Consider the following 14,947-nt stretch of genomic DNA (forward strand, 5'->3'; position numbering starts at 1 on the left):
GTGGACTAAAACGGTTAAAAATCTATTTAAAATCTAATTGTGGGTTAATTTAATGCTAATCTGTAATCCATAATCCATAACCGTAATTATGTAATAATACAACATTCTCAAAAAGTTGATTTAGACTTTAGTTTGTGTTTTTAATTAACCAATTTTCATGCATATTCACTTTTTACAATTATGAATGAGACGTATATCAGTAAAATAATTGGGATAAAATGGTTCAAGACGTAATGAGAGTGTGGGGAGAGAGTACATCTAATCCTCTTAACAGACTTCAGGTATTAGGTATTGTGCTGATCCACGCTGAAGAGCTGTCCTGCGGTGCGTCCTGCTTGACCTATAGCAGCGCTCACAGCATCCGTGCCTTTCCCTACAGCCCAGCTGTGAGACAGCAGCGCCCGACTCACCGCCGCGAGCATCGTCTTTCAACCGGTAGGTTTCTTTAGCGTGTTCTGAATTATTTCGTACATGAGAGCAGAGGAAGTTTTAATATACGTTTCTTTGTTAATATAGTTCATTTATCCATATTAGGATTTTATATAGCCCAATGCTGATATAAAAATAGCCTACCTACTGCCACCAAACAGTCACACTTTATATTCCAGTGTTTATGCTAACATGTTTACAAAATACTTCATGCTTCATTGTTTTTATGCTGCTACTTGCGTTGACAGTGAAGGGTTGACAGAAACTTTAATAGAAAAGAAACGGATATTTTCCATGCTGTGTTTGTTCAGACTGAAGTGTTAAAAAAATGTTTTTCTTATGTATTAATTTAGAAGCAGTGTCGTTTTGTTTTTTTTTGTTTTTTTTACTGTTAAAGGGAAATATTTATCCTTTGGAATTGATTTACAGGGGGACTTTTTATGGCGTTTTTCCTAACCATGTAAACCATGCTGCGTGCCATTCATAAATGATAGATAGATAGATAGATAGATAGATAGATAGATAGATAGATAGATAGATAGATAGATAGATAGATAGATAGATAGATAGAATGGTATATATAAAAAGTTAAACAACTAATGACTTAAGGGCAATTTATCACTTTCAGTGGCATTTTTGCCAATCTTCAGAAATGTAATGTACATTTTAAACAATTCACATGAGTGCTTTTGACAGTATAATTTTCGAAAAGCTAGAATTGTTTAGATATTATTGATTTAATCCAATGCAATGCGTTTGTTAGATGAGATACAAGTATTAGAAGAAACTGTAATGGCCACAGTAATCTGCTGATCCTACATTCAGTGTTGTCTGTACAACTGTTGCACTCAGTATTCCTCCTTGTATCCACTGTAAGGTCTGTGAGAGGAAACCTGCACCACAGAGAAAATGAGATGAAACAGTCTGAGAGAGAGTCCTGCATACCCCTTCATCTTTTGGGGGGAAATTCTGGATGTTCTGGGTGTCATTGCCCTAAAAAACAACTCAGTGCCCTTTAGGAAACATACTAGAAAATGTTCCTGACTCGAAGAAAGAGACTTCAGCTCAGCAGGATTATATTTCTTCTGTCTGGGGTTTTCCTTTGTTCTTTATATCAATTCACTATCAGAGCCAGACTTCCAGAAGCCTGGCCTGAGCCCCAGAGAGCAGGATACCTAGACGATGGCTCTGGGCTTGGTCTGGAACCAGGACTGTTTGAGATGACAAAGACTAATTTGACCACAGTTGAGCCAAAGAACACCAACCACACAGATGGGGTCCAGCCGTCAGAGACAGCAACAAATATACCCGTCCAAACAACATCTACAACAGAGACGCCTACAACAACCACAAACAGGACAATTGTCCATTGCATTTATGTGGATCCAGACCTTCCGAAACCCACCCCAGTTCCTACTCCAGTGACTGATACGACCACTCTGGTGCCCAACACTACAGCATCCAGACCTGGAGACGCACCGCACATGAAGGGCGAGTACCCGGAGGACATCTTCTCCATTGAGGATCGACGCAACGGCTGGGTCATTCTCCACATCTTTGGAATGATATACATGTTTGTTTCTTTGGCCATCGTCTGCGATGAGTTTTTCGTCCCTACACTGGGGGTTATCACAGACAAACTGGCGATCTCAGATGATGTGGCCGGGGCGACCTTTATGGCCGCTGGAGGCTCTGCTCCCGAACTTTTCACTTCCTTGATCGGTGTCTTCATTTCTCATAGCAATGTGGGCATTGGAACCATTGTTGGCTCGGCTGTCTTTAACATCCTATTTGTGATCGGAATGTGTGCGCTGTTTTCCCGGGAGATGCTTCACCTCACCTGGTGGCCTCTCTTTCGGGACGTGTCGTTCTACATCCTCGATCTCATCATGCTCATCATCTTCTTCTTGGACAACACCATTATGTGGTGGGAGAGTATGATGCTGGTGAGCGGTTATGCTCTCTATGTTACTTTCATGAAGTTCAATGTTCAGATTGAGCGTGCCTTTAAATCTCAGCTCATGAAACACAAGAACATTGTCAAAGTCATCGCGGTGGAAGAACCTGAAAAGGTACGCCTTATTACTTTTGCCTTTAATATATAGAATTAGAATTAGTTTTTGGGTCAGATATTTGGGTCAGTGGCACAAAACCATACTGAAAAACCAAGCATAAACCAGCATGAATTCCATGTTGGTCCAGGCTGGTATGGTGCTGGTGGACCAGCATAGTCATGCTGTTCTCAATCAAAACTGAAGAGGTGTAGCTAGTCACCCATGCTGGTGACCAGCAAACAAGCAACCAGCATCTCATGCTGGTCCCCTATGGCGACCTTGGGTTTTTTTGGCCCTCTGGCTAACTTCTCAGACGAATTTCTCTGTGCTTGGGGTGTGGGTTGTGGGTGGTGGATTTGGCATGCTGAATTTCTCCATCAGTGGAGAGGGGAACGGGGTGGGTTTCGGAGCACCGAATTTTGCCCTTAGAATTGTCCTAATCTACCTCATCTAGAATTGTCCTAAAAGTGATTAATTATGTATTTAAAGGGACAGTTCACCCAAAAATGACAGTTCACCCATTTACTCCCCCAAAAGTTGTTCCAAACCTGTATGAATTTCTTTGTTCTGCTGTACACAAAGGAAGATATTTGGAAGAATGTTTGTAACCAAGCAGATCTCGTCCCCCATTGACTACCATAGTAGCAAAAAAAAAATACTAGTTAATGGGGGGCGAGATCTGCTTGGTTACAAACATTCTTCCAAACATCTTCCTTTCTGTACAGCAGAACAAAGAAATTCATACAGGTTTGGAACAACTTGAGGGGGAGTAATTGATGACAGAATTTTCATTTGTGGATGAACTATCACTTTAATACACATTTTATCAGTACTGGGATTCAAACCCAGAACCTTGTGCATTATTAGCACCATGCTCTACTATTGCATGTTAGCAATTTGCATAGCATTTTAATCATATTTATCACAGAAACATTTACATTTACAACAGTGTTGATGATTTCTGCTGTGGTATATCTTTTAGTGATGAGGAACCACTGTAATATCTGCTCAGGGACGCGATAGCAGAGATATAATAGCATCCTACTCAGGTGAATGTGAGTCACTTATGTTTATTCATTGAACAGATACGCATGGGTTTGCGTTTTCCTTTGATAAACAGAAATGAAAAGGATCTCTTGTCTGCTGGGGCCAGACATTGTTAATGAGTTGTCTTGTAGCAGGCGAGGTATTTGGAGCAGGTGCATTTGGCTCGCAGTGACAGCTCCATCTGTATTGATGACACTATCGCGTCACATAATAAAATTGTGTAGTCATTTTCACAAGTTCCTTTCTTCATCCTGAACATCCCTCAGCTTAGAAGCTGAGGTGAGAGGGAGGTTTAGAGAGATCAACACTTGATAATCTGTCATAACATCTCTGTGATCACAATCACCTGAGGAGGAGACTTTAAGCTTCAGTGACAAACAGTCTATGGGTTATTGTAAATGTGTTTTATACTGTAAAAAATGTATATTAATAAGGGAACAGGATATCATTAATCATTCATGTGATCAAAATAATATTAGCCAAAATTATATTATTTTAGAGACCCTCTGGACAGGTAAAATGCTCTCTGATCCAAAGACGCTCACTTAATCCTATGAGGGTCTGCTGTGATGTACAAACTGTGTAACATATAGAGTCTTTAAATCTGATAAGTGTGATTGAAGCTTATATAGTGTAAGACGGCTTACTAGACCCAGAGGACCTAGATCTCTGTCAAACTAAACCCACTGGATTGAATTTATCGCAGATAAGTAACAAGTACAGCAGTAACGATAAAATACAGAATTTCATATTTTAAATATTTGAGTGCTCACGTGTGTCATCATAGTGTTGTTATTGTGAGCTATTAAAAATGATTTCTGCAATAAATAAATCTGGCATTAAATAAAATATAAATATTAGATGAAAAACTTAAACTTAACAAGAAAATGTAAAGAGAGAGAGATAAAATTAGAAATGTTGATTTGGCAATTTACTGAAATAAAATAAATTCAAGTTTGAAGCTCTAAAAAGTGTCAAAATACAACAAAACTGCAAAGATTTAAATGAAAACTGAAAATATAAAACTAAAAGCTTATTTATAATATTAATAAAGCTGTATGCTACCAAAGAATAACACAAGACGTGTCACTCGTATTGTTTTGAATGGGAGAAAATGTAACGCGCAATATGGCGGAATAAGTCCCGCCTTCTAAATAAGAGCCAATCGCCGACTGGTAAAGTCATCGCGTCATTGCAGCGGCCGTTAGAAGCAAAGTCCCTTAGACAAGTCATTTCACTCGGCGGCCATCTTTGAAACGCCTCTCGGGCATCCTGGGCATCACATCTCTTTGAATGGGGAAACGTCAAATTCTCCAAAACTGTTAGCCAACCTTACTGTTACATTTCATATTTGAAATCACCAATGAAATCTGACAACAGCTGTCTTATAAATGTTTTATCCAAACGCTCGAATCATGACAAAAAACTGTATTTTTTAGGCTGGATCAAGCTAACGCGCATGCGCAGACCTAAATGCGCGTCTCTTCTGCCATGTTTCAGAGGCGGGCGTCTGACTGTTTCTATAGAAACCGGTGCTTCTAACGGCCGCTGCAGTGACGCGATGACTTTACCAGTCGGCGATTGTCTCTTATTTAGAAGGCGGGACTTATTCCGCCATATTGCGCGTTACACTTTCTCCCATTCAAAACAATACGAGTGACCGGTTTCTATCATAGACTGTAAAAAAAGATGGACGACGCGACGTCGCTTCCTTCCATTGTAATGAACTGAAGCCAAAATGGCCGACCGAATGGGCGCTGACATGTTACGCAATACGTAAGTTTGGAGCCTGGGCATGCGCAGAAGGAACCGTCAGTGGAGCCGGAGGCGGAGTCGCGATATCAAACTTCCGCCCAGACGACTGCGTCATCATTCATGTATTTTAAATAGACTATAAAAATTATATACAATTTAAAATTCTACCTATAAAATAATAGGCTATTCTATTTCTAGAGCAATAATACTTTTAAAACAGCAAATTCAGTAGATAAAATCAATATAATATGCCACTAGAAACAACTCTAAATCGTCAGAAACGGTCCTGCCATTTTAAATCAAGTTCAACTAATGTTACAGGAGATCGATTGCTGTAATTAGAGTAAGCTATCATTAGTTTTGTCCTGCTAATTATTATTTTATACCCATAAAAATAATAAGTAACTGCCAGATAACGATCACCTGCTTTTTCCCGACATTGTTAACATTAGGTGTGTTATCTTAACTAATAACATTTATTAATTAGCTTATAACACCCATATTTAATGTTACAGAAAAAGGTTCAGTGATCCGTCAGATCCTGTAGGTCGGTTAGTACAGTTTACTGCTGAACAACTCATTTTGTTGGTGTTAAATAACAAAGAAATCGAAAATTAACAGTTAGTTAATACATCTTCAATCTCCCCTCGAAGCTCCGACAGTCCTCAGACAAGCTGAGCTGTCAATCAAGTTCGAATCATGACGACACGCCCCGTTTTTATAGCATCAAATTGCTAGCTAAAATCTAAATCATCACAAAAACGAACAATTGAATATATATCAGTGTGATAACAACTACCTTAAATGACCAAAACCATTTTTCATAAAGTTTTATTTGAAGCAGAATTTATTTTTAAGTTTTCACTGAAGTCTCATTCGACTGCATTGAGAGGGCGGGGTTTATGACCTGTACTGCATCCAGCCTCCAGGGGGCGATCAAAGAGCCCGTGGCTTCACTTTTCAGAACGTATGAGACACACCCGGTTTCTATAGAAACAGAGACGCGCATTTAGGTCTGCGCATGCGCTTTAGCTTGATCCAGCCTGAAAAATTGTTTTTTTTTTGTCATGATTCGAGCGTTTGGAAAAAAAATATATATGACAGTTGTCACATTTCATTGGTGATTACAAATATGAAATTTAATCGAAAGCTTGGCAAAAAGCTTTGGAGAATTTGATGTTTCCCCATTCAAAGTGATAGGAGCTGCATGATGCCCAGGATGCCCGAGAGGCGTTTCAAAGATGGCCGCCGAGTGAAATGACTTGTCTTAAAGGGACTTTGATGCTACATCCTCTTACAGTTTTTCTTCAATTTAAATAAATAAATAAAAATGGTCTATGAGGGCACGTAAATGAAAACTTTATCACCTTTGCAACAGACTAGACACTTTTACTCTCCAAACAGTAGAATGAGAAGTGAAAGTCAAAAGTCAAATCAGTACCTTGTATCCTCTGTAATGTTTCAAACTGTTTTTGCACACAGGACAATGGGACTTCAGGTGAAGAGAACAGGCCGCCTGAACCAGAAGACAAGAATCGATTAAAGGTAATCAAAAATATGCAAATATATGTTAATGTATACATAAACATATGTAAATAGGTCTAGATTTAAAATATGTGAACCTCTGATAACTCATAAAAGATAAAGGGGTATAATTTATCTGGCACTATTGGAACTAAAAAAAATAATGACTTTTTCCAATCAGATAGTACTGGCCCAAACTCACATCACTGGTTGAGCCAGAAAACATAGCCTACTGTGTTTTAATAGCCAACATATTTGAACTTTTCTGGGAAATCAGCCTACAAATGGCTTTTTAAGCTAAGATATGAGGAAGCATTTTAACATCCAAAAAAATGATAGACTTACCTTTAAAAAGAAAACACAACAGATACACACGACACATACATTTCCTGTTAAGCTAATATTAATCTAAGTAATATACTTAATAACATGATCTGTTAATATACTGCATATACTAACATATACTGTTAATAAACAACATGATCATTAAGTGTGAGCATATTTCTCGTCTTGTGTAGCTGAAGCCCACACTGCAACGCGGGGGCAGTTCTGCCTCTCTGCACAACAGCACCATGAGGAACACCATCTTCCAACTGATGATTCACACACTGGATCCTCTTGGAGAGGGTAAGAGCCCTTCAGTGTCTGAACCCTCATAATGAAAACTCATTAAGCAAACCCAGCATGAAGGCATTACAAATTTCAATTCTGGTGGTTTAAAGTGATAGTCCACCCATAAATGAAATTTCTGTCATTATTTACTCACCCTCACATTCCAAACCTGTATGACTGACTTTCTTCTGCACTGCAAAAAATGCTGTTCTTACTTAGAATTTTTGTCTTAGTCCAAATATCTAAACATTCTTAGATCAAGAAGCATTTTCTTGACAAGTAAAAATTATTTTTAGGAAAAATAAGTCAAAATTAAGTGAGTTTGTCCTTAAATCAAGCAAAATAATCTGCCAATGGGGTAAGCACAATAATTTTAATCCAAACTGAAAACAAGATTATATAGCTTATTTTTGGTTTGAAATAAGATTATTTTACTTACCCCATTGGCAGATTATTTTGCTTATTTTAAGGAAAAACTCACTCAATTTTGACTTATTTTTCCTGAAAACAAGAAAATATATTTTACTTGTCAAGAAAATGCTTCTTGATTCAAGAACTTTAAGATATTTGACTAGAAACAAGAGTAAGAACAGCATTTTTTGCAGTGTGCAGAACACGGAAGATATTTTACAGAAGGTTGGGAAACACATTTCTCAAAATATCTTTTATCTTCTGTGTTTCACAGAAGAAAGAAAGTTAGGAACAACAAGAGGGTGAGAAGATGATGACAGAATTTTAATTTTTGGGTGAACTATGCCTTTCAGAAATGTTTGTGAAAGCTGTTCACAAGGTTTTTCCACAAGGTATTTTGAGTAAATGTTAGCATTAAAAGACCAGGAAAGGTAAATAATAAGAATGTAGTGCTCTTTTATTACTTGAAGACTCAAATTATGCCATTTTTTGTTTGATGACTGTTATTTGTACAAAGTGGTTGATTTGAGCACTACTGGTTACAGCTTTTTACAGTCTGTTTTGTATATCAAAAATGCCAATCATATGATATAAGCCTATATTCACTCAGGCAAGTGCTGTAATAAGTTCAGAAGTGTAGCAGGAGAGTCCCTTTGTCCTTCTCCTAGTACAAATGGATTAGCAAAGCGTGTTCCATATGATGACAGCACTAAGTCCAGATTGATACTAAGAAGATAAATAGCTCTTTCTCAGTCTATGGAGTGGAGAGTGATTCATAGTAGTGAGACAAGGGATGGCCCACCACAGTGGCTCTATGACATTTTGTCAAGTCACATCAATGTGTATGTCACCATTTAAACATACACTATATTTTTTTTCACATTGCACATGGGTTCTCTAACCAGATTTGTAACTGTAGTTTTAGCATCACAAAAATGCATACATGTAAAGCAGAAGCCCTGGTGCTGAGGTCCTGTGGGTCAGTGGTTTGATGGCTGGGGTTGGTCCCCTTGACCTTCAGCCTGTCCTCAGGAGGCTGCGCAGCACCTACGCTCTCAGGGTCCTCCCAAAAACCTCCCAGTACTGTGCTGCTCCATCATTAAGCTGCTTTTGATTGAGCTCATAAAGGCTGGATGAGAGACAGGCTCCAGCAGCTCAATCCTGTTATTGTGATAGGGTCCCTGCTGTAGTCAATGAGACACCTTTAAAGGTTCATAAGTACATATACATTTGGGCTGATAAATTACTGACAAGCACTTAACAACTTAACAACTTAAAAGGACCTCAATTGCACTGCCTTAATATACTCTGTGTACTCTGCATGTCAGTCATTTAAATCTCACAAAGGAATGTCTGGGTCACATTTCACCCCAAAAATAATAGAAATAAAATCTTAAATTCCACATGAAATCAAAATTGGCTTTTACTATGAATATGTTAGTCTTACTGTTATCTATAAGCTAGTGTGCGCCAAAATAATGACAAAATTCACATTTAGAAGATATAGGCATTCAAAACTTACAGTCTCTTACTTCCGCCAATATGGATCAACGATTTTGATGACATCACTCTGCACTTCAGCTTCTCATCAGATTTTCTGTCCAATCAAATGCTCTCTAGAATCTACATTATAAATAGATGCTGAAAATCGGTATCTTGTTCACACAGTTACTGTTTTTTTACATGGTGAATGGCACATAGTGCACTATATAGGGGCTAGGGAACGATTCAGACAGTGTAAATATGCTTTCCATTGGGGAAATGATGTCTGGTTTCACGTTAGTGTCACGCGAACCGCCGCAACGTGCACACAGTCTGCCCCGGTCCAGGGACACAATATATTACAGAGCGGATCATATCCACGAGTATGCGCATACCAAAAAACATATCGGACCCATTTCAATTCTGCACAGAATGCTATATTTTAAAGCGACGTGGAGGAGAGTGGTTAGATTAAGAGGAAACTGCAGTGGTATATACGAAACGCTATTGGCTAATTTAAAAAAAGATAGAAGCTGTTCGATATGTCCGGCCCTGTCTTCCTGTTTCAGTGGAAATTACATCAACACATCAAATAATGCTGTGCATTTCAAGGCCCTTCAGATTTTTGTTTTGCTTTTCTTTTTCCATTTTCATGACAATTCAACATCCTACCTCCAAAGCAAAATAAAATAAAATAAAAAAAGCATACAGTAAATAACTCACTATGTGTAGTAATCCAAGATGCGTGACGCAGAAACTAGAGATAATCAGGGTACGTTTACATGACAATGATATACTAAACATGGAAACGCTTTCCCTTCACATTTTTCACAACACGACAATGTTGTCAAAAGATTTCCGTTCACACGGATCCACGAAAATGACCAAAAAATGCTGTATTATGCTGCCAGGCCAGTACTTGGCGATGTCACTTTGTAAAGAAACTCTACGCGCCTCTTGACTGAACAAATACGCATGCGCATGACGTCATTGTTCACAAATTCATATTTTTGTCATTTACAAAAAAAAAAAAAGTACACTTTGAAACCCGTTTTCAAAAGTTTGCGTTTTCAAGTCCCTAAAATGCAGTTGTCATGTAAATGAATGGCCAAAACGTACAAAAGGTTTTCTGTTTTTAGTTGAAAATGGTGTTGTGTAAACAGACTCTACTTTTTGAATCTACTTTTACTCATTAGAGTCAGTGTTTAATGGAGATGCAAAGACTAGAAGCTCTTTGGAATGTAAAGGTAAGGGGCTTAGTGTTTGTGATGTTATTCTTGTGATGTGATTGCTTTCTTGTTGTAGCCAGTGAAATGACGTGACAAAAAGACGTTTTGTATTCGTCTGTGATATTAGGGCTTTTGTCATTTGTGGTACTGCTATTGTTGACCCTGACAGTGTCAGTCAAAGTCTACATTCAAGCTATATTCTTCCTTTCCTGGTTTGCAGTGAAATTTAAAGACAAGGCTCAGATTTTGAACGACATGGCCCGGGGGAAAGTAGAGAACAAAAAGAAGGAAAAATCTGGTGAAGGTGAGATTTTACCATCTTAGTCTGTTCTATTATGATTGCACAGAGCTTTGTAGACAGGTCGATGCATTGTCCTACCTCACAGATGAGCTCTGTTGCATATTCAAAATGGTTATTAATGTTGCATTTCCACAAGCGGTAACGTACCAGCTGTGTGCTGTATGAAAGGTACAAAGAGAGGGCACGCTGCCAGGAGTTTGGCCCGTTTTGCCCTCTACACAGCATCCCGCATTCCATATTTCCACCTTTTGTTTCTACTTGAGAGCTGCTTTACACATTAGCTGACATAATGACCAAGCTCCATCTCATGAATTAAGCATGAGTGGCTTGGAATCAATGCGGATTATCTTGTGAAGCAACTGTGGCGTTTGAAATTGCCGCCAAACGATATAGCAACATTACTCACTCCTATTGAGGAAATCTTCACTCCACATCTGAGAGGAGCTTGTAGTATTGCTACCTTTAAGAAGTAAAAGCAAACTTGATTGATATTTTATCATCCTGGTTTAAATAAGGTGATGATGGTCAATCAGAGAAGCCCAATGATTCCAAAGATGCGGCTCCAGGATCCAAGGAAGACGACACCAGTCAAAAGTCTGAGGCACAAAAGGTGGGCCAATTGCATCTCAAAAAAAGTTTGGAAGAAGAAGCAGAAGCTCTGAGACACTTGTGTGCTTTTAATGAGCTTATCAATTCTTTACCTTGTTGTAAAGCTGACAGAGACGATATGTCAAACATTGTATGTGATTCATATTTAAGGAACAGTTCACCTAGAAATGAAAAGTCTTTCATCATTTACTCACCCTGATATCATGATTTCCTTTTCTGTGTGGACCAAGAGCTTTGAAGAATGTACTAGAATGCCATTACAATAAAGGAGACTTGGAGCTTTCAAGCTTAAAAAAGGACAGAAAAGCACCACATATTTAATGTTGTTATTCTCCATGATGTGTTAGAAATGGCTACTTCATGACCTAATCATAACTTCTTTTGATAAATCAGTTCATTCAGTTTCCCAAAACTGGTCTGAATGATTGATTCACAATTCAGACCAATCCAGTTCTCGCCTCGAGTTCAACTCTCAGACTCAGTCATAGCAATTTTTGGGTTAGCAGCTCACTGGATGTGAAGATTATCTTTGAATTTGATTAAGCTATACCTATTTATTATGCTTTTATTGTGGTTTTGCAATAATTAGATGGAAAAGAGAGAGACATTCCACAGAAGAAAGAAAGACCTACTGGTTTGGAACATATTGGGTGCAAGTAAATGATGATAAAAACTTTACTTTTTGGGTGAACTATTACTTTGTTCTAATAATTCCTTATTTTTTGCATGGGTATTGTTTCCACCTGTCTCTTTCTCGCTCTGTGTTAAGGAAGGAGATACAGCAGCAGAAGGAGGCTCAGAGAAGCCAGGAGGTTCAGGCGATTCAGAGGATGATGAGGAAGATGACAGTGATGAAGACAGCGATGAAGACAGTGATGATGATGATGAAGATGATGAAAATGAAGATGAGGCTGAAGAAGGAGATGAACCTCTGTCCTTAGAATGGCCAGACACCAGACGCAAACAGGCCACATATTTGTTTCTGTTGCCCATTGTCTTTCCACTGTGGCTAACAGTTCCAGACGTCAGAAACCCTGTGAGAACCAAAAGAAAACATCATGTTTTTCTTGTATACTTGTTCCAATTTTTCACATGTGATATAACTGACATGTATATATTGTGCTTCACAGGCATCCAAGAAGTTCTTTGTCATTACCTTCCTTGGCTCAATCGTATGGATTGCTATATTTTCCTATCTTATGGTGTGGTGGGCACATCAAGTAAGTGTAGAAACCATGTTGATAAACTGTATTTGGTCACTTAAGGTACACTTACTGCATTAGCAAATATAACAGTAAAACAAGTCAGCATTTATCAAGGTTTTCTCTCCTAGGTGGGTGAGACAATTGGCATCTCTGAGGAAATCATGGGTCTTACCATTCTGGCTGCAGGAACATCAATTCCTGATCTAATCACCAGTGTGATTGTGGCTCGCAAAGGCTTGGGAGACATGGCTGTCTCGAGCTCTGTAGGGAGCAACATATTTGACATCACCATGGGGTAAGATGAATGAAACATTCAATAATCAGTAAATAACATCAGTAAATCAGATGTTTGATAGTTGGAAATGATGTGCTCAGTTTTACTGCCGATCGTCGAATGTGATCTGAGGGAACTGCACAGGTTTGCGCGTTTCAAGAGAGACTGTCAGTCTGTGTAGTGATGGGTATTTTTCATTGGCTCTTTCTGCAGGTTACATTGTTTCACCAGTAGGTGGCAACAAGAGTCTTAATGAGTGCGTCATTAACTGAACTGATTTGTTTGACAACACGCATTCATTCAGGAAAGAAACTGTGGAAAGTGTGGGTATGTCCTAATACCCACACTTGTGCTCTTGGCTACTTGAAAATGAGTACATACGACAGGAAGTAAGTGCGCAAGTCTACCCCAGGTCAGAAATATGGCGAAGTGGTAGGGTGCTTCTCAAATGGAAGGCTGCGTCCTAGTAAGGCCGCATATCTCGGATGCCACGTCATCAAGCGCTATCAAAGGCTGTCTCAATTTGAAGGATCCTTGGAAGGCAGCCTTCATTTTGCTAATTATGAAGGATTCATCATGACTATGTTTCACATCCTTTAATCACCCAAAAACTGATGGAAACTGACAGAAAACGAGTTGGCTCTGGGCTTGGTTCGTTATGAAATGTAAGATAAAAATAATGTTTTCGCAGATGAAGGCATGAATTTTTTCTTTTGTTTTGGTGTAAATTAATCACTTAATAAACTGCCAATAATGTAAGCCACTGGGAGACCACAGATGGTTGTCATTCGCTGTATTGCGTTAATAGAAAACCCAGTTAATATAAAGGACTCTAGCCTACAAGCCTCCATGGGGTCCATTGGGAGTTGATTGCATTATTGGTTGCAATCGATTAGCAAAATAACAAAAAAGTATCTGTCTAAAATGTAAGTTAAATGGATAGTTCACCCAAAAATGAAAATTTGATGTTTATCTGCTTACCCCCAGGGCATCCAAGATGTAGGTGACTTTGTTTCTTCAGTAGAACACAAATGAAAATTTTTTTGCGGTCTGTCAGTCGTATAACGCGTGTCAATGGGAACTCCATCTATAACAGTCAAAAAAACACACACAGACAAATCCAGATTGAACCCTGCGGCTCATGACGACACATTGATGTCCTAAGACACGAAACGATCAGTTTGTGCGAGAAACCGAACAGTATTTATATCATTTTTACCTCTAAAACACCACTATGTCCAACTGCCCTGCGCAACCGGTTAGTGAGGTCTGAATGCGCTCTGACAAAGGAAGTGATGTCTAGCACTCATTGAAGCAAAGCACGAAAGATCACTTCTGTCTCCGGAGCGCGTTTTCTGACCTCACTAACCGGTTGCGCAGGGCAGTTGGACATAGTGGTGTTTTAGAGGTAAAAATTATATAAATACTGTTCGGTTTCTCGCACAAACCCATTGGAATTCCCATTGACATGCATTGTACGACTGACAGACGGCAACGGTTTGAGTTAAAAATCATCATTTGTGTTCTACTGAAGAAACAAAGTCACCTACATCTTGGATGCCCTGGGGGTAAGCAGATAAACGTCAAATTTTCATTTTTGGGTGAACTATCCCTTTAACCTGTTTTTGAACTGTTGATTATTTTGCAATCTCACTTTTGGTATGAAAGCATACCGAATAAATCATTCTTGTGTTTTATTGCTTAATTATATCTCTCACTGTTACAGGCTGCCGGTGCCATGGTTGATGTTCTCGTTCTGCCATTCGTTTGCCCCAGTGACTGTGAGCAGTAATGGGCTGTTCTGTGCCATTGTGCTGCTCTTCCTCATGCTCCTCTTCGTCATTATCTCCATCGCTGCCTGTAAGTGGAGGATGAATAAAGCGTTGGGATTCACCATGTTCATCCTGTACTTTGTGTTCCTGGTGCTCAGTGTCATGCTAGAGGATCGAATCATTATATGTCCCGTGTCCATCTGAGCACACCTGTGGTTTTCACTCACATCCATGAGGATACAA

General features: G+C 38.9%; 1 protein-coding gene across 1 annotated transcript; it reads left to right on the forward strand.

The window, feature by feature from the left end:
* Positions 1–1,463: 1,463 nt before the first annotated feature.
* slc24a1 (solute carrier family 24 member 1) lies at positions 1,464–14,908 on the forward strand. The gene is made up of 10 exons (XM_067390313.1): positions 1,464–2,501; positions 6,768–6,830; positions 7,328–7,436; positions 10,511–10,561; positions 10,764–10,847; positions 11,360–11,454; positions 12,223–12,489; positions 12,584–12,673; positions 12,787–12,953; positions 14,659–14,908. Exons 1-10 carry the CDS (start codon positions 1,464–1,466, stop codon positions 14,906–14,908), a joined length of 2,214 nt encoding a protein of 737 aa, XP_067246414.1.
* Positions 14,909–14,947: the final 39 nt, after the last annotated feature.

The sequence above is a fragment of the Chanodichthys erythropterus genome, chromosome 7, assembly GCF_024489055.1.
Source record: "Chanodichthys erythropterus isolate Z2021 chromosome 7, ASM2448905v1, whole genome shotgun sequence".
NCBI classification, from domain to species: Eukaryota; Metazoa; Chordata; class Actinopteri; order Cypriniformes; family Xenocyprididae; genus Chanodichthys; species Chanodichthys erythropterus.

What these genes read in the sequence shown, in the direction of transcription:
- slc24a1 (XM_067390313.1), top strand. Translation starts at nt 1,464, where the DNA reads ATGTTCCTGACTCGAAGAAAGAGACTTCAGCTCAGCAGGATTATATTT. An exon ending in TTCCAGACGTCAGAAACCCT is followed by an intron (nt 12,490 to 12,583) that starts GTGAGAACCAAA and finishes TGTGCTTCACAG; the next exon opens with GCATCCAAGAAGTTCTTTGT. An exon ending in ATATTTGACATCACCATGGG is followed by an intron (nt 12,954 to 14,658) that starts GTAAGATGAATG and finishes TCACTGTTACAG; the next exon opens with GCTGCCGGTGCCATGGTTGA.